Source organism: Canis aureus, chromosome 10 (assembly GCF_053574225.1).
Source record: "Canis aureus isolate CA01 chromosome 10, VMU_Caureus_v.1.0, whole genome shotgun sequence".
In the NCBI taxonomy this organism is placed as follows: Eukaryota; Metazoa; Chordata; class Mammalia; order Carnivora; family Canidae; genus Canis; species Canis aureus.
This window is the reverse complement of record NC_135620.1, coordinates 60,002,945-60,021,236: the sequence shown is the minus strand read 5'-3', so window position 1 is coordinate 60,021,236 and position 18,292 is coordinate 60,002,945. Positions and strand designations below refer to the sequence as shown.

Here is an 18,292-nt window from a genome sequence, read left to right as displayed (position 1 = left end):
TGAAATGCCTTACTAGAATTAGAGAAATGGAGAATTATAGTGATTTTTTTTCTTTTGGCCACCAAAGACTCCTTTTACCTGCTTGTTTTAAAATGTTATCTACCGTGATTGTTTTTTGTTTAAATTTGACTGGGCTAGGGATGCTGGTAAAATACTATGTCTTATAAGTCTCTGAGGGTTCCTGGAAGAGATGTACATTTGAATCTGTAATGTGAGTAAAGACCGACTTCAATGCTGCTGAGAGCATCAACCAATTCATTGAGGGCATGAACTGAACAAAAAGGCAGAGGAAAGGCAAATTTACTCTCCACCTAAGCTAGAGCTTCTATCTTTTCCTTTTTTTAAATTTTATTTTATTTATTTATTTATTCATGAGAGACAGAGAGAGAGAGAGAGAGAATGAGAGAGGCAGAGGGAGAAGCAGGTTCCACGTAGGGAGCCCGGATGCGGGACTCAATCCCGGGTCTCCAGGATCACACCCTGGGCTGAAGGCAGCGCTAAACCGCTGAGCCACCCGGGCTGCCCTACCTTCTCCTGTCTTTAGACATCAGTGCTCCTGATTCTTGGGTCTTTGGACTGGGACTGAATTATACCACTGGCTTTTATGGTTTTCATATTTGATGGCATGAGATTTCTTGGTGTTCACAAGTACATGAACTCAAAACTTTCTCCTCCTATTCACTTCCATATTCTCTTTTTTTTTTTTTTTATTTATGATAGGCACACAGTGAGAGAGAGAGAGGCAGAGACACAGGCAGAGGGAGAAGCAGGCTCCATGCACCGGGAGCCCGATGTGGGACTCGATCCCGGGTCTCCAGGATCGCGCCCTGGGCCAAAGGCAGGCGCCAAACCGCTGCGCCACCCAGAGATCCCCCATATTCTCTTAAACTAAAACAAGGCACCACATGATATGTTGTGTGTGTAGTTTTTGAAAAGGTACCCAGGTGAGTATCAGGTGTACCAGTAACATTTCTTAAGCTGAGTGCTAGTTACATAGGATTGTGAAATTCAGAACTGCACACTTAAAATATGGACCCCTTTCTCTCTTGTGCACACACATATGCAATTTAAATACAAGGAAAATGTTATCACAATTTTATGCAGCATAGAGTCCAATCTTTTTAGGATGGCAATGCTCATCTGCCCTTTTTCACAGGCAGCCTTAACCACCTGCCACTTTCCCATCACCATGTAACTGGAGGCTCACTCTGTAGCTAGTAGTAGGTCTTATAATTCTGTCTTCAGACACAGGCCTTTTTGCCTAATACCTTTTAGTCTGAAGTATCATCACCTCTTGAAAGATTTTACTCCTTCCCTCTTCTTCATGCCCGTCCCTGCTAGAAAGCAACCATGAACACTGTAGTAACCTTGCTTTCAAAAAGTTAATCTTTTTGGCTACACTTTTCATAAGCAATGAAATGTACATATAATCAGGAATTATTTCACTGTTGGGATGCCTGGGTGGTTCAGCAGTTGAGTGTCTGCCCTCGGCTTGAGGCATGATCCTGGAGTTCCCGGATCGAGTCCCACATTGGTCTCCCTTGCATCAGAGAGCCTGTTTCTCCCTCTGCCTATGTTTTTGCCTGTCGTGAATAAATAAAATCTTAAAAAAAAAAAAAATTCACTGTGACTAGAGTTTTGAGCTCTCTCTAGATTCACATCCAAGGATGTTAAAAAATATGTAATTTTAATGGGAATATCTCATATGACCCCACATTTCAATAAGGTCAACAGCCAGAGCTTCAGCTAAGCAATATAACCATACATGAAACAGATGGAACTCTGGCAAAAAGCATTTTTAAGCGCACATGCAAATAGTAACGTATGGAAAACATACTTCACATTAGGTTTTTCAAAATACTGAGAACAGGCCTAAGAACCTCATTATTAGTTGAGATCTTGGCCAGAGAATCATTGGTGTAGAATAGGTAAAACTGGGGAAATTTAGGGCAGGATAATTGAGGCATGAAGTACATTTCCAGTTATTTTTTTTACTTTTCACTGGACTACAAACCCTGTTTTGAAAGTTAACTGTATGCTAACTCTTGAGTACCTCTTTTGAATAGGGAAGTGTGCAATTTCTACACATATACCTTCATATTCACACATGGACAAATATTCCAAAGGGAAGATTAAAGTGTGGAGGTGACAGAATGTCTATAACATAGAAGAAAGGGAGGTGTTTTGCTCAAACTATTAGGTAGAATTTACAAAGTTTTGGTAATTTGGAATTCTATACTCAGAAACTAAAACTGGATTTAACCTTAAACTGAACTATCCTAAAAAAGGTCACTACAGGCAAAACTTGCTCTACTGTGGTTTGCTGATTGTGCTCCACCGATACTGCATGTTTTCACAAATTGAAGGTTTGTGACAAACCTGCATCAAGCAAGTCTATTGATTCCATTTCTCTAAGAGCATTTGCTCACTTTCTGTCTCTGGGTCACATCCGGTAATTCTTACAATATTTCAAAGATTTTCATTACTATAGTTGTTATGCTAATGATTAGTGAGTAAGACTCCTTGAAAGCTCAGAATGATGGTTGGCACTTTTAAGCAATAAGGTATTTTAAATTAAGGCACGTACATTGCTTTCTTAGACCTAATACTATTGCACAGTTACTAGACTTCTGTAAAGTATAACTTCTACATGCAGTAAGAAACCAAAAAATTAACTTGACTTGCTTTATTACACTATCTGCTTCACTGCAGTGGTACGGAACCAAACACACAGCATCTCCAAGGTATGCCTGTAGTCACGGGTAGAACAAGTGAGAGCAATTTCTTTTAATTCCTTGATTCTAATTTTTTAAATGCAGTATTTATTTGACAGGATAGATTTTGCACTAAAATAACAAAGAACTCTTACCACAAAGCAAAAAACAAAACAGGTTTAATGATTAAAGCAGATGAATTAATAGGTTTATAATAACCATTAACTAAGGGAAGCCCTAGAACCAGAAATAAGGATTTTAAAATTGCATGCAAAGTCTAGTTACCATAAAAACCAAAGCAATACCAAAATATCTCCGCTTCCTAGTATAGACTCCAGGTCTTTTATTTCCAAATCTTGGTAATCAAAATATGTACACTTTCGCATGCTACTGGTAGTGGAGGAATGAGATTATTTGTATAGGACTACAATTATGTTTCACAGATGGGAGAGCACAAAAAGAAGTGTCTTCCTCCACTTTTTCGGGCCCATCTTGAAAAAAGGCACTCCCAAAGGTTCCTTGGTAGGTTTGTTAATTACTCAGATAATTTTTACATGTAAAATTAATGGTCCACTCATTTCACAGATCTGGGAACCACAAAGCATTGGAACTGCTTCTTTAACTCACATGCCAAACAACTAGCTTTCTTAATCAATGACCAAAAACACCTTTGGATATCAGTTTGAAAAAAAATTGGGGCTCTGTTTCCTTGAAACTTAATCATACGCTTAATTACTAGGCTTTGGCATGCTTTGCCAAGCAGATCATGGAACTGAATGAACCACCATATGATGGTGGAAGGGGACTCTCCTGAATAATTATTTTAGTTTTCTAACTTCAGCTCCCTTGTACCAATGCAACTTTGTCCTTCTCCCTCGAATGACTATAATACCACGTGCTCTGAACCTGGGTTTGACCTCTGCTGGAAGATGTGTCAGAAAAGAGATGCTTAAATAAATTACTGTCTTTCTCTATGATCATCAGAACAAAAAGTAATGGAAGTCTTCAGCTGCCTGTGGGCAGTTGTCCACCTTTCACAGAATCTTTAGAAACCATTTGCCTGAGGCCAAGGAGAATTTGCTTTATCACTAAACCTGACTCAAGCTGAGCCATATGAAACTGCACTTGGGTAGCTAGGCTCAAGTCAAACCAAGCTTGAATATTTCTCTACATTTACTGCATCCACGTAGTGTGCAATTTTTGATGCTGAATAAGAGATATGCGACAATTGAAGGCTTCGCCACAAGCCTCACATTCATGGGTTTCTTGAGTTTTCACCTCTGCATGGATCTTCTGATGGTTGACAAGGCTGCGCTGTTGACTAAAACTTTTGTCACACTTCTCACACTTGTAAGGTTTCTCTCCTGTGTGTATTCTCTGATGCTGAATAAGGCCTGAGTTCCGGCTAAAGGCCTTCCCACATTCATCACATTTATGGGGTTTATTACCTGTGTGAACACCCTGATGTCGAATAAGATTACACAGTTGGCTAAAGCTTTTGCCACACTGTCTGCACAGATAAGGTCTCTCACCAGTGTGGATTCTCTGATGCTCTATAAGAAATGAGCTCCGACTGAAGCTTTTCCCGCACACAGTACATAGATAGGGCTTTTCACCAGTGTGGATTCTTTGATGTTGTACAAGATGAGCACTGACACTAAAAGTTTTCCCACATTCATCACATTTGTAAGATTTTTCCTTGGGGTAGACTTCCTGCTGTATAACAAGACTGCAATTTGGATCAAAACTTTCCTTGGTTTCATTGTATGAGTAAGTCTTCTCTCTGGTGTGGATTCGCTGATGCTGAATAAGACCTGAGCTTCTACTAAAGGCTTTTCCACATTCTTCACATTTATGGGGTTTGTCTCCTGTGTGAATTCTCTGATGACGAGTAAGGTTGCACAGCTGACTAAAGCTTTTCCCACACTCTTTGCACTGATAAGGTCTTTCACCTGTATGGATCCTCTGATGTTCAATAAGGAAGGAGCTCCGACTGAAGCTTTTTCCACATTCGATACAAAGAAAAGGCTTCTCACCAGTGTGGATTTTTTGGTGTTGTATAAGGTATGTACTTAATCTAAAAGCTTTCCCACATTCACCACATTTATGGGGTCTTTCCCCAGTGTGAATTCTCTGATGTTCAACAAGTAACGAATTTCGACTAAAGCTTTTCTTACATTTGGTACAGTGATAGGGTTTCTCACCAGTGTGAGTTCTCTGATGTTCAATAAGGTGTGACTTCCAGCTGAAGGCTTTCCCACAGTCACTACATTTATGGGGTTTTTCACCTGTGTGAATCCTTTGATGTTTAACAAGGCTCCTTCTCTGGCTGAAGCTCTGTTTACACTGAGTACACTGATAGGGTCTCTCTCCAGTGTGGATTCTCTGATGTCTAATAAGGGTTGAGCTCACACTAAAGGTTTTTCCACAATAATTACACTCATAGGGCCTTTCCCCAGTGTGAATTCTCTGATGTTCAATAACAAATGAACTGCGACTAAAACTTTTCCCACATTCATTGCATTGAAAGGGCTTCTCACCAGTATGGACCCTTTGATGTTGAATGAAATGGGCCTTGCGAACAAAACCCTTTCCACATTCTTCACATTTATGGCATTTCTCTTCTGAGTTTGGTCTCTTACGAATAATGTTAGTGTTTCCTCTGAACATTCTCTGTTCCTGGGCCAAAGATTCTCTTGGTATTTCCCATAAGAAGATTCCTCTTTGTTTATCTAACCTACCAACAAGTTCAAAGGTTTCTCTACCTATAGGATCTTGGTCAATTTCACTTTTGATTCTTGTAACTATTACACCCTGTGGTTCCACTTCTTCCTCGATCTCCTCAATTTCTTGTTTTACTGTTGGCTCCTCATCCTTATCTCTGTTCAAAACATCTGGAATAATAAATAGAAAATAGATCAGCCAGGCTCTTTGCTAGCAAGGAGAAAGGCTTAGGAAAATAAGATTAATATAAACTAATCCACTACATCTATAAAATGTGGATGACTACTCTATATTATTAAGGTTAAATTGGTTCATACACCTAAAGCATTTAGGACAGTACCTGGCAAAGAATATAAGCTATATAAATATTATTAGTAGCTATCTGATGAAATATTTTTCTTGGAGAAGGAATATGAAGATTGTTTTTTTGTTTTGTTTTTAAAGGAGCAAGCTTTTAAGGTTTTTTATTTTTTTTATTTTTTTTAGTAATCTCTACACCCAACAAGGGGCTCAAACTCACAACCCTAAGATCAAGAGTCGCATCCTCTTCTCTGACTGAGCCAGCTAGGTACACTAAAAGAGTGTTTTTATGAGGCAAATGATGAGCTAGTAGGGGCAAGCAGAGCTGGGAGGAAGGGCTGGTAAATCAACAGAAACTCACGCAAGGTAAAACAGGGAAACAATGAAATAAAACAAGTAGTGGTGTGATGAAATAGTCTATCAAGGAAGACCCGATGATGCAGGAAGACAACAGTAGGTTCAGAAAATGTGGTATAAGATAGCGTTACTGTAATGTGAGTAGGCCAAATAACTAAAAGAAATAAACACAAAATGATGCTGAGAAGGATAAAAGAGAAAAACTAGGGGAAGCAAAAATTCTTTCATTAACAAGGATTTACTTATTGCATTCAAAGCCATTCCAGGAGTTGTGTAATGATTCAGAATTCAAAGATAAGGCATGATGCTCCCCATCAAATAAAATGAATGACAAGTACAAGAATATGATAAAATATTTAAAGCAGTTCCTATATTGAGACAAAATAGCTTTTAAAAACAAAATAATGGGGATCCCTGGGTGGCTCAGCGGTTTAGCACTGCCTTCAGCCCAGGGCATGATCCTGGAGACCCAGGATAGAGTCCCACGTCGGGCTCCCTGCATGGAGTCTGCTTCTCCCTCCTCCTGTGTCTCTGCCTCTCTCTGTGTCTTTCATGAATAAAAATAAATAAATAAATAAATAAATAAATAAATAAATAAATAAATAAATAAATGAGTTGGATCAACATGGAGTCTATGATATAGAAAGACAAAATAAATACAAAAGAATATGGTCAGAGAATGAAAGACACAGAGAAAGAGCAGTCTGTGGTAACTTATGCCCTCACCTACCACAAATTATACCACATTCTTCAAGTATACATGATTCTCACTCTTCTAAAGATTTAAGAGCCAAGCTGGAACCATGCAGTTCCAAATGAGAGTCTCAAAGACATCTGAAAAATGAAAATCTTGCATGTGTTGAAGGAAATATAACATAATGGTCTATGATGAAACAAGAGTGGCATACAGAACACTGAAGTCTGCTTCTGACGTCTTTCCTGATTTTCAATCTCTTGTTGTCTGCTGGATAATTTCACTAGACAAGCTGATCAGTACCAAATATATTTTTGGCCCTAAACAATTTCTTTTGCTAGACTTCCTCTTTTCTCTCAATTTTCTAATCTTCTACCTTTAGAGTCATCTCTGAATTTTCTTTTTATTTACTTCAAACCAGTCATTAAGTTCTTTTATTCCAAAAATCTTCTTATTCCCCTAAGAAAGTAGTAGAAACTGTATTTCTGCTTCCACTACTAATAGTATTGTCTTTTAAATTACTTCAATGGACTGCTTTCTTTCACACAGTGAAAAAGGATGGGAGAATTCCCTCAACTTTCTGCCCTCTGCCTATAAAATTATCTGCAATGGTACATGAAGATATATCCTATTCTTATCAAAGGCTAATTCATCTACCTTCTCTTGATCCCATTTGTCTCTGAGCATTTGTTCAACTATTACCATTGTTTCCTCTTTCTCTCATCTATTCTTCACTGCAAACACACCTCCAAATATGCTCAGCATACAAATATGCCCAACTTTCTCTTGAACCTAAAATCCCTCTCTCAATGGAATCTAAGTTTTGAAATTAAATCTTAACACCGTAGGTCTCCATTTCCCAGTTATGTTTTCCATGTCCAACCTCTTCCCATTCAACCAATTTACAACTACTGTGAAATCTGGCTTCTATTTCCAGCATCTAGAGAAGCTTCTATGAAATCACCAATGACTCTTGAATAACAAATACAGGCAACATTTTCAGTCCTTATTTTATTCAGCAGCATCTGACACTGTTGACCATTCCCATTTTGACATTATCTGTTTTTGGTTTCTATGCTATTATATTCTTCTAGTTCCCTCGTACTTCTAACTTTGGCCTTTTCTAATAAATTTCTTTCATGTATTTCTCTTCCTCTGTTAACTGTTGAAAAGTTACTGTTGTCCATGTTTACCTTCTTACTTTGCTCTCTCTATATACTCTGGGTATTGCCACTTAACTGTCTTAAGGGCTTACAATTAACATGATCATCACTGGCTGTCATGTATGTCTCCACCTCTAATCATCTTCTCTTGACAGGCATCCTCATCCATTATCCAAAGCAGAAAATCATACTAGATTTCTCCACTTTTCTTATCAGTAAACAAACACCAAAATCAAAGATTCTACTCTCTACTATCTACCTTCTTTTCATGTTTTCCCTGGATTATGTGAAAGCCATCTAATAATCCTTCACTCTAGTCTTTAAGCTGCCTCCACACTATATCTACCCTACTGCATCCAGAGAGATGTACATGAAATGGAATTCCAGTCACATCACCCCCTATAGATTCACTAGTACTCCATCACCTCTGATTGCAAATCAGCTCTTTACACCAGGATACTCAGCACTTCATGACAGGTTCACTAAACCTTACGTCACTCTCCTAACCACTCTCTCACACCCAAAGTGTGCAAATTGCTTTAATCTTTTATGCCATTTCTTTGCATATCTCATTTACTAAATGTCCCCCAACATTGTTTACCTGGAAAATTCTTGGTTTCTCTTTAAGATTCAATTCAAAGCAACCTTTCCTCTACAAAGCCTTCACTAAGTCCACTAGACAGATTTAGGTGTTCTGTTTTTTTATCACCTGTCCTCTTCCATAAATGCACTGCAGCTATTATATGCACCATTATTCATTATATTTGTCTCTTCCATGGGACTGTAAATTCCTTGTGAGAAGGGGAAGTCTCTTTATAATGTTTACTCAGTATTGTTCCAGCGGTTTTACTCAAAGGAATAAGATAAAATTGTTATTTGCAGACAATACAAATGTCTATGTAAAATTTCTAAAAGAATTAAGTGAAATATAATAGCAACAAGAAAACTAACATATAAAATAAGTACTGGTACTTACTATCAAGAATAACCAGTTAGGAAATATTATAGAAAAGTAAAATATGTCTTGTATGATAATAAAAACCATAAAACCTAAGTCTTATGAAAATGTATGAGGGCCATGAAAATAAGCCATAAAAGTTTTCTCAAGGACATAAGACAAATAAAGAGAGTCAAGCAAATTGCTAAAGAGATTTAATATTATAAGGATCTTAATTCTTCCCAAACCAATCTATGAAACCAATTGTATTCCAATTTAAATCTTATGAATGAATTAAAAACCATAATGAATCTAATTTTCAACTTGAAAAATATAGAAAACTAGTTAAGTGTATCCTACAAAAGAATATAAAAGAATAATTTATCATACCAGACATAAAATTTAACATATTGCTTAAGTAAATTAAACAGAGGTGCACTGGAATGAAAATAGTCAGAGACCGGTAAAGAAAACAAGTGAGGGGATCCCTGGGTGGCGCAGCGGTTTGGCGCCTGCCTTTGGCCCAGGGTGCGATCCTAGAGACCCGGGATCGAATCCCATGTCGGGCTCCTGGTGCATGGAGCCCGCTTCTCCCTCTGCCTGTGTCTCTGCCTCTCTCTCTCTCTCTCTCTCTCTCTCTCTCTCTGTGTGACTATCATAAATAAATAAAAAAAATTGAAAAAAAAAAAAAAAAAGAAAAGAAAACAAGTGAGTTTAGGCTTCCACACAGAGCAGCACAGAAAGAACTATCCATTAGATCTAAGCATGGTAGCTGTAATCACCTTCTGAGGTCTCTGCCATGCTTGTATTTTATCTTCCCATCCTGCAATCATATAATTTGTCTAGAATAGACAGTTGACTCAAAGTGCATCTCTCCCAGGAATTTGGAATTAAACCTGAAATAGGCAGTTATTCTGAACATGATTAGAGTTGTAACCTATCAATTCAGAAGCATGTGGATATGAGGAAGAAAGTCAGGTCTACCAAGGAGAAAGAAACAGAACACAAAGAAAGTTAAATCCTGACCTTCTGAGTGTTCCAATTTCTGGGTTTATTTTTTATTTTTATTTTTTATTATTTTTTTTAGGTAGGCTCCATGCTAGGTGTGGAGCTTGAACTCACGACCCTGGGATCAAGATCTGAGCCAAGATCAAGAATGGGAGGCTTAACCAACTGAGCCACCCAGATGCCCCTGGGTTTAGTCCTTTTCTGATATCTAGTTGCAATCATGCTCATATATTCTGTATGCCACCTCTGTCCCTATAATAAGCTCTCTTGTTGGCTTAAGCTAGTTTGGGTTGATTTCTATAATCTTTAATCAGTTTTAGTAATATGGTAGCTGAGGAGAGACAGAAAAGGCAAGGAAATGGTAAAGTGGAAGTGGCTAAACTTTGGAACAGAATAAGAGTTACCACACATTTTCTAAAAAGGACCAGCAATAAATATTTTTGGCTTTGTGAGCCATATGGTCTCTATTGGAATTATTCAGCTCTGCCACTATAGCATGAAAGTAGTAATAGATAATACATAAAGAATGGGAATGTCTTTGTTCCAATAAAACTTTTTTTTTTTTTTTAATAAAAACAGTGTGCCACATTTAGCCTGTGGACCATAGCTGCCAACCCCAGTACCCAAGAGTATAAAAAGAACAGTTTTCTTGGTAAAAGAATGAGAGAATGGGGAAGAATCTGCATTCCTAGTGCTGGCACAGTGCTTGATTATTTATTGAATGGATGAGCGCTGAACAAACAACTGAGGAGAGACTAATCTAAGAAGAGAAACGGTGAGTTTAAGGTCTTATAGGTACAGCAATTCCCAATTCTGTCAAGGTCCAGTATAGCTGAAGTAGACTGGAAAGGAGTCATTAAACTGAAGAAGTCCATTTCATTTGAAAGAACTGAAAGATCAAGAACTGGGATCAAACTGTCACCTATATTATCAATGTAGTTACTAAAGTGTTTAAAGAAAAACCAGAATAAAAGACCAAACTAAAGTGGGAAGAGTAATAAGTAAAGCAGCAAGATGAAGTGCAGGAAAACACTGTACTGGAAAAATCAAGTAATTACGATCTTTCACTAGGAGAGCTCTCATCAAAGAAATGGCGACAGAGTCTACAGAGGAAGATGAAAAGTTTGTGGAGGGAGAAATAATAACTGCTAAAAAGCTGTAGTTCAGCTAAAATAAGAGCCTGAAAGTAGGAGATCAACAGATGGGCTCACTACCATGCCTTTGTCCATATGGTACTCACATTTTACAGTAGTAGAGGAAGGCAAAGCTGGGCATTTGCCTGGTTCTATCAACCAGGATACCATATGTGTGGATAAAGCTAGCAATGACTCAGAGACACCATGATATATTGGGGAAAAGAAAAATCAGCAGCTGATATGGCTGGAGACTGAAGAGGTGTGCAAGAAATAGATGATTCTAAGAAGCCAGGCAGGGGCTATTCAGAAAGGCTCTACTAGGTATAGCAAGAATTAAGATTCTTATCCTTTAAGCTATCAGGAATTGGAAATTGAAAGCAGTTAACTAACAAAATCACTTTGGTGGCAGTATATAGAAAGGGAGATTGGAGGCAAGGGGCTAGTTTATGGACTAATGTAATAATCTAGTCAAGAGGTACTGATTCTTAAGTATATTCATTCATTCAGTTACACAAGTATTTTTTTTTTTAAGATTTTATTAATTTATTCATGAGAGACAGAGAGAACGGCAGAGACACAGGCAGAGGGAGAAGCAGGCTCCACACAGGGAGCCCGATGTGGGACTCAATCCCGGGTCTCCAGGGTCATGCCCTGGGCTGAAGGCAGGTGCCAAACCACTGAGCCACCCGGGCTGCCCCTAGTTACACAAATATTTAGAAATATATATATACACACACACACACACACACACACACACACACACACACACCTGGCTCTGTGCTAAGTGCTGAAGAAATCAAATGAAAACAATATAGTTACTGTCCTCATGGAGACCAGCCTGGTTAGAGAAATAACATAAAGAATGATTAGAGTACAATGGGATAAACTCAATGGAAGTGCATATAGTAGCACAGAAAAAGGAGTACTTAATTCTGAAGAGGAGACCCTTGAGATCTAAATGGATTATTTGAGATTTGCCAGGTATGAGTTATTTATGTGGTCTTCGAAAGGAGATGACAAAGATTTTAGAGCTCTTAGAAAAGATAATGAGTATGATGATAGCAATCATCATTTATAATATACTTATTACATGCTAATCAGTGTCCTAAGTGCTTTACATATATTAACTCAATTAATGCTCACAGCAACCTAAAAGGTTAAGCGCTGCTATTATTGCCATTATGCAAAAGAAGAAATAGGCATGGAAAGGTTATGTAATTCATCCATGGTCACAAGGCATGTAAGTGGTTGAACCAGGATTTTTACTTAGGCAGTTAGGCTCCAGTTGTTTCTCTTAGGTGGAAGTAAAGATTTGAGACTTATCACATGGAGGTAGGTGATAAATCTGAGTGTGGATAAGGTCTGCCAAAGAAAGCATATAGACTGACAGGAAGTGTGAGAATGCAATGTAAGAGAAGGAAGCAATAAAGAATTTTCAAGTATCTATAAAGAGATGAAACAAAATAAGATCCAAAAAAGAGTCTATTGCCTTTGATAATTGGGTTATTATAGACCGTTAAACAATATAAGGGAAATGGGAGAGGCAAGAAAAGGGGCTTGGAGATAACGGAAGGGAAAGCACAAAACAGGTGTGTATGACATTAACTACTCTTATAAAAACTTGGCTATGAAGTGAATGAGGAGGTTACAGGGAACAGCAAGGAGGAGAGACTGTGGCTCAAAGGCTAGCCAGCCACCCGCCTGCTTTCCTCAATCAAAAGAGTCATAAACATATCTATCATCAAAATAAAGGTACCAGGGAAGAAGGAACAGAGACTGAAGTAGGGGGCAGAGGAGAAAGATGACTGATGGATAAGTTCTTGGAGAAGTGAGGAAATAGGTTTAAGCATGCACATGAAGGGCAGAAAAGTTGAGAGTGCACGTTTAGTGGCCTCTATCTTCTCTATGAAACAGAAAATGAGGTCCACTACTGAGTGATGGACCCAAGGAAAACTTTAGTTTTGGAACAGTCGTTAAAAGGAAGAAGGTAATGAGCAAATCAATGACAAAAAATTGGCTGAGATGTAAAAACCCACTGCAGACTAGAAGAAAAGCTATGCATAAATATAGGGCATCAACCCCTTCAGTTAAAGAATTTCTCCTGCTGTGTTTAGCAACTCTGGTAGGAGAAGAGAAAAAGCAGATCTTATAACCAACACAAAACTTAAACCTTGCAGACTTAGGTAGAGTACAATAAGGCGGCGAGAAAGCATAACGGTGATAATTCCTATGGAGGTCCAGGGATTAGATAAGGAGGTGAAGTTAGGAGAGGATTTATAATCTGGAGCAAGAGAAGGAGAAGTTAAGGAATAGGAAACATGATTAAGAATAAGTAGGATTAGAAGGAAAGGAGTAGGAGAAGCAGAAAGGTAAGAAGTTATAGTAGGCTCCACGTGGGCAGAGAGCACATCTGTTTTGGTCACCCGTCTAGTCAGTCGAAAATAATAATGAAAAATGCCTGGATAATTTTCAAAGAGTAAGATTGGCCTGCTTTGACAAAATTGAGGGTTTCACCATTGATGCGAATTGAACAGAAAAGTAAAGCAAGGTCCCTGAAGATATATAGTCAGGATGTAGTGAGGCTTAAGTAATAGCTACATCACTGATGACATAAGTTGGCACAGAGAAGATTGTGAAATGTGACAAAATCTACGTGTGAGGGACCAAGAAATGTTGCAGATGACAGTGAAAAGGAACGGAGTGGACAGAGCAAGTCTGCTGAGGCCTCCCAGGAGAGAGATTTTGTTTGAAGGGTTAAGCTAATGCTTTGGGAACAGCCCTGAAAAGGTACAGAACAGTAACTGCTCCCTTCTAGCCCTGAGACAAAGGATAGGGGAAAAAAGAGGGTGTGGGAGAAAAAGCAGCCTCTGCCAGAGAAGTGGTGTCCTTGGGAAAGTGCCAGTTTTCAGTTAAGGCCAGGAGGGGTAAGGAACATTATGTGAAGAAGAACAGGGGCTCCAGAAGGCAGAGTGAAAAGGGGTGGGAGGAAAGCAGTGGGAGGATGAGCCAGGAGGGAAAGTACAGAGCAATATGGGAATGAGATTATGAAGACAAGAAGCCAGAAAGGCTTGTATTTTGGTTATTGCAAGGACACCGGGGATGACAGTCATGGAAACAATTAATGGCTGAAAGACTTAAATCAGAACTTTGGAACAAAGCAGCCTTGGTACCAGTAGTGGTCCAAGTGTTCTCAGGGTCTGATTTCTTGTAGCCTCTTCCATAGGTTAATCAGAGGAACAAAAAAAAGATTCTTACCCAGTGAGACCAGGTTTCCATAATTCTCCATCATGACATCTTTATACAGGCTTCTCTGAGCTGGATCCAGATAATCCCACTCCTCCTGGGTAAAAAACACAGCCACATCCTCAAATGTCAGCAAGCCCTGAAATAGTACGATTTCTGTAGTCAGTTCTTGCCTCAAGGACAATTCTACGACTGAAAGTAGCAGAAGCAATCACTTATCGGGGCCGGGTAGGCTAGGACCACCAAGGTGTCCAAGAGCTCCAAGTGGGGCCCAATTCTGGAACAGACAAGCACCTCAAACTAGAGGATGACTGCACTGGATCCTCGTCGTCAGTAGTGATGGTCCTAAGGATAGAACTTTTCTAGTTTAGTGATCATACCCGAACATTTCTATTTTAGTAAGCTGCCCCCCGAACTCTCCAAGTTTCCTGCACCTCACTGCCCGGCTCCAAACTATCCGCACTGGCCTGGGACCCTGTTCAATCCCAGGAAGGGCTCTAAGCGCCTACCTTGGGTCCGAGCATCGAAGACAGGCGCACAAGACCCGGGGGGAGGTAAAAAATGGTGCCTCACCTGGAAGAACTCACCAATGAGGCCGGTTGTTTGGAGCATTACTAATGGTCTTCAACGGATTTATCAAGTCGCTCTTGAGAAAAAAAAAAGGCCAAGCGAGCAATTTGCGATTTCCTTGCACATCGCTGGCCCTGAAGACCACTGGGGGGGGGGGGGGGGGGATGGGGGGGCGCGGCCTAGCTCCGGTAGTGGCGAGAGAACGCGGATACCCGGAGGAGGGGGCTTACCTTTGGCTCCGGCGGGGGGCTCGGCGAGGCCATCTCCCGGACAGAAAATCAGGGCAGGAACCCGCGGCGGCCGCACGGAGAGGAACCTTTCGCGAGGCCTACCCAGCCGCTGGAAATTAGGCCCGACGGAGGCGAGGCCTGCAGGGTGCGCCTGGCCAGGTCCTGCCTCGGTCCCCGAGCGGTCACGACCCCAGCAGCATATCAGACGCGCTATCTGGCCGTCCCCCAACCCCAAATTCCCTCCCCACCTTGCTGCGCAGCCTTTCAGGCCTCCTCCCGGAGCCTCCTCCTGGTTGCCAGTTCCTCCTCCTTTCAGCCGAGGAGCGCTATGACCGCCCGCCCCCGGACCAGAAGGCGTCACCCGGAACGTTCCCGGGACGCCCCTGAACTACAACTCCCGGCATGCTCTGAGAGAACGCCTCGGTCCAGCCTCCGTCGGCCATGGTCCCCGGACTACATTTCCCGGCGTGCAAACGGGGAGGTAGCGGCTAGTGATGCTTAACAGGAAAAAGGGAACACCTACCACTAAGCTTACACCTGATTGGCTGCTGTTGGCGCGACGCTGCCGGCTGACGGCAGCGCCGTAGCCCGCTGCTCTCCTCCGAGATGGCGGCGCTGTCAGCGTCTGGCGTTACCAGAAGAGGCCTCGCGTGGGTCGTCTTAGGGGCACCGCGGAGAGAATTTTGGTCTCGATTCAGGTAAAGCGGAAGGGTGGATGGTGGGTCTGTTTCAGGGAAAGTAAGGAGAGAAACTGAGGAGGGTGAAAGGACGAATCCGAAAGCCAGTGGCGTGCTCTTCAGACAGACCCCGGGCCGCCCGGGGGGCTCGCGGCTTAGCGCCCGAGTCCCGGGATCGAGTCCCGCGTCGGGCTCCCTGCGTGGAGCCTGCTTCTCCCTCTGCCTGTGTCTCTATGAATAAATAAATTTTAAAAATCTTTAAAATTTTTTTTTAAATGTAAAAACTTTTTTTATAATTTTTTTAAGTTAAAAAAAAAAAAAAAAAGACGGGACCCCCGGTCCTGCGGCTTGGGTTAGGGTTCGGAGTTCAGAACCGTGAGCCACCTGGAGTGGTGGACCCCCCCAGTCTTGGCCTCAACTTGCTTACCACGGAGCTACCGCTCTTTCCCCCTCCCACTTCACTCACTGATTGATTGATTGATTGATTGATTGATTTCTTTAAGCGCTCATTCATTTATTAAGCAAACAGTACTGACCTTGAGCTCCAGGCGCTCAGTGCGGTGTCCGAAAACAAGTGGCTCGTTTGGAGCGAGCAACGTAGCACGTGGACGTGAAAGAGGTCGGTGAACGAAGCTCCCTGGCGCGGTACCTTCCTTCACAGGCAAGGTTCAGAAGTGAAGTGCGGCCCCCCTCGTTTTGTTTCGTTTGTTCATTCATTGATCTTACTCGACAGGTAGTTACTAAACGTCGGCTCTGGGCCAGCCTATCCCTAAGCAGTTTACAGCGGCGAGAATAAAGTCCCTCCTCAGAGCGTAAGTACTCTGACCGATGAGAAAACCGAGGCTCCACGGAGAGGGAGTGTTTTGCCATAAACAAGTTCAATGTCACAGCTGGAACCAGACCCCAGGTCTTTGACTCCCCCCTCTAATCTACTGCTTTTCCCTCAGCACCATCTGGAATAATTTGAAGGTAAATCTCTTTGACTAATACCAAGACTTGTGGGCACCTCAGCGAACAATTTGTGCCCTCAGGTTTCAAGCAGAAACTTTCCATTCCGAGGAATTTTTGTCACCTGTTCAATGGATTTATTAGCTTCCCTCAGGTTTGTTTCATCCACTCATTCAACACAAGTTTGTAGAGTCTATATGTCAGATGTTTAGGTGTTAGGGATACAGTTGTTTGCTTTTTTAGATTTTATTTATTTATTCATGAGGGACACAGAGACACAGGCAGAGGGAGAAGCAGGCCCCATGCAGGGAACCCGACGTGGGACTCTATCCCGGGTCTCCAGGATCACGCCCTGGGCTGAAGGTGGCGCTAAACCACTGAGCCACCTGGGCTGCCCAGTAAAACTTCTTGGAAGAGAACAATTCTGTTTTGGGACTTAAACTAAGGTTTCTATAGGTGAAGGTGAAAGATAGGCATTTCCAATAGGATATAACTTGAGACAACACATGACACCAGGAAAGAGTGTAGTAGTTTAGTTTGGGTGGGGCATAGAGTATGTATAGATTAGTAGGAGGTGAGGTTAGAGAGGTAGATTGGATTTGGAAACTGGGAATCCCAGGCAAATGATTTACTACTTTACCTCTTCTTGGGAAAACTTAGAGCACGTAAAACCTGTAATTCTCTTTTCTGTGTATACCAGCTCAGTTCAGTTATAAGCTTCCAAAGGCGGGAATCTATCTTATTCTCTCTACAGTGCCTAAAAGAATAGTAAATGTGCATATTCTTTATTGATTTAGATAGATGGATAAGATAGGGTCTGGTGTTCATCAGCTTGTCAGATACATTAGTGCAGTTAACCAAAGAGTCACATATTTGTTTTTGATCATTCCAGAAAAGAGAAGAAGCCATTGGTGCCTGAGACAGTAGAAGAGGTGAAGGAAAAACCTATTTTGGTGTGTCCACCCTTACGAAGCCGAACATACATACCACCTGAAGATCTCCAGAGTCGTGTGGAATCTTGTGTCAGAGAAATTTTTGGCTCATCTGTTCCTAGCAGTTGGCAGGACGTGTCCCTGGAAGATGGTCATCTGAAATTCGGGTTGTTGTCACGTTTAGCTGATGACTTGGGCCATGCAGTGCCCAACTCCAGGCTTCACCAGATGTGCAGGGTCAGAGATGTTCTTGATTTCTATAATGTGCCTATTAATGATAGATCTAAATTTGATGAGCTGATTGCCAGTAATCTGCCTCCCAATTTAAAAATCACTTGGGGTTATTGAGCAACTCAGAAGAGGAGCATCTTGAAATCATTTTGTCTTGAGCAAGGGGACTGGTTATTAGACTTTTGATACTTTACCATGTGAAATGCTATCAGAATTGTTCTCTAAATCCTCTTTTTCTGTAGAAGAATGAATTAGCTCTTTTTTTCCCTCATATCATGAATTAACAACAGGATTTTCTTTTTTCACATTTGCTGAAGTCTTTTTTTTTTTTTTTTTTTTTGATGGAATTGAGTCATTAATCATGTATGAAAGTTTCCTTCTCTGGAGGACACTAATTATTAAACTTAGGTTTAAGATATGAGGCTATT

General features: G+C 40.9%; 2 protein-coding genes across 7 annotated transcripts; one reads left to right on the top strand and one right to left on the bottom strand.

Annotated features, from left to right (window-relative positions):
• Positions 1-2,876: 2,876 nt before the first annotated feature.
• On the bottom strand, positions 2,877-16,437 carry ZNF189 (zinc finger protein 189). 6 transcript variants are annotated; one of them, XM_077912733.1, is made up of 5 exons: positions 16,290-16,436; positions 15,077-15,800; positions 14,850-14,922; positions 14,289-14,373; positions 2,877-5,608 (listed from the first exon to the last, which is right to left on the bottom strand). In XM_077912733.1, the coding sequence occupies exons 3-5, from the start codon at positions 14,886-14,888 to the stop codon at positions 3,888-3,890; spliced, it is 1,845 nt and encodes a 614-aa protein (XP_077768859.1). In that variant the 5' UTR covers positions 14,889-14,922; positions 15,077-15,800; positions 16,290-16,436; the 3' UTR covers positions 2,877-3,887. The 6 variants fall into 6 exon arrangements, with proteins under 6 accessions (XP_077768859.1, XP_077768860.1, XP_077768857.1 ...); XM_077912734.1 differs by having other exon boundaries at positions 14,289-14,370; XM_077912731.1 differs by lacking the exon at positions 14,850-14,922 and having other exon boundaries at positions 14,289-14,415; positions 16,290-16,437.
• On the top strand, positions 15,615-18,292 carry MRPL50 (mitochondrial ribosomal protein L50). The gene is made up of 2 exons (XM_077912739.1): positions 15,615-15,774; positions 17,594-18,292. Exons 1-2 carry the CDS (start codon positions 15,683-15,685, stop codon positions 17,979-17,981), a joined length of 480 nt encoding a protein of 159 aa, XP_077768865.1. The 5' UTR covers positions 15,615-15,682; the 3' UTR covers positions 17,982-18,292.

Excerpts from the sequence above, each read along its gene's own strand:
- ZNF189 (XM_077912731.1), bottom strand. The coding sequence starts at position 15,109 with ATGGCCTCGCCGAGCCCCCCGCCGGAGCCAAAG. Across the intron at positions 14,416-15,076 it reads GCCCCCCGCCGGAGCCAAAG|GGCTTGCTGACATTTGAGGA; the intron begins GTAAGCCCCCTC and ends GTACTATTTCAG. Across the intron at positions 5,609-14,288 it reads TGGAAACCTGGTCTCACTGG|ATGTTTTGAACAGAGATAAG; the intron begins GTAAGAATCTTT and ends TTATTATTCCAG.
- MRPL50 (XM_077912739.1), top strand. The coding sequence starts at position 15,683 with ATGGCGGCGCTGTCAGCGTCTGGCGTTACCAGAAGAGGCCTCGCGTGG. Across the intron at positions 15,775-17,593 it reads GAATTTTGGTCTCGATTCAG|AAAAGAGAAGAAGCCATTGG; the intron begins GTAAAGCGGAAG and ends TGATCATTCCAG.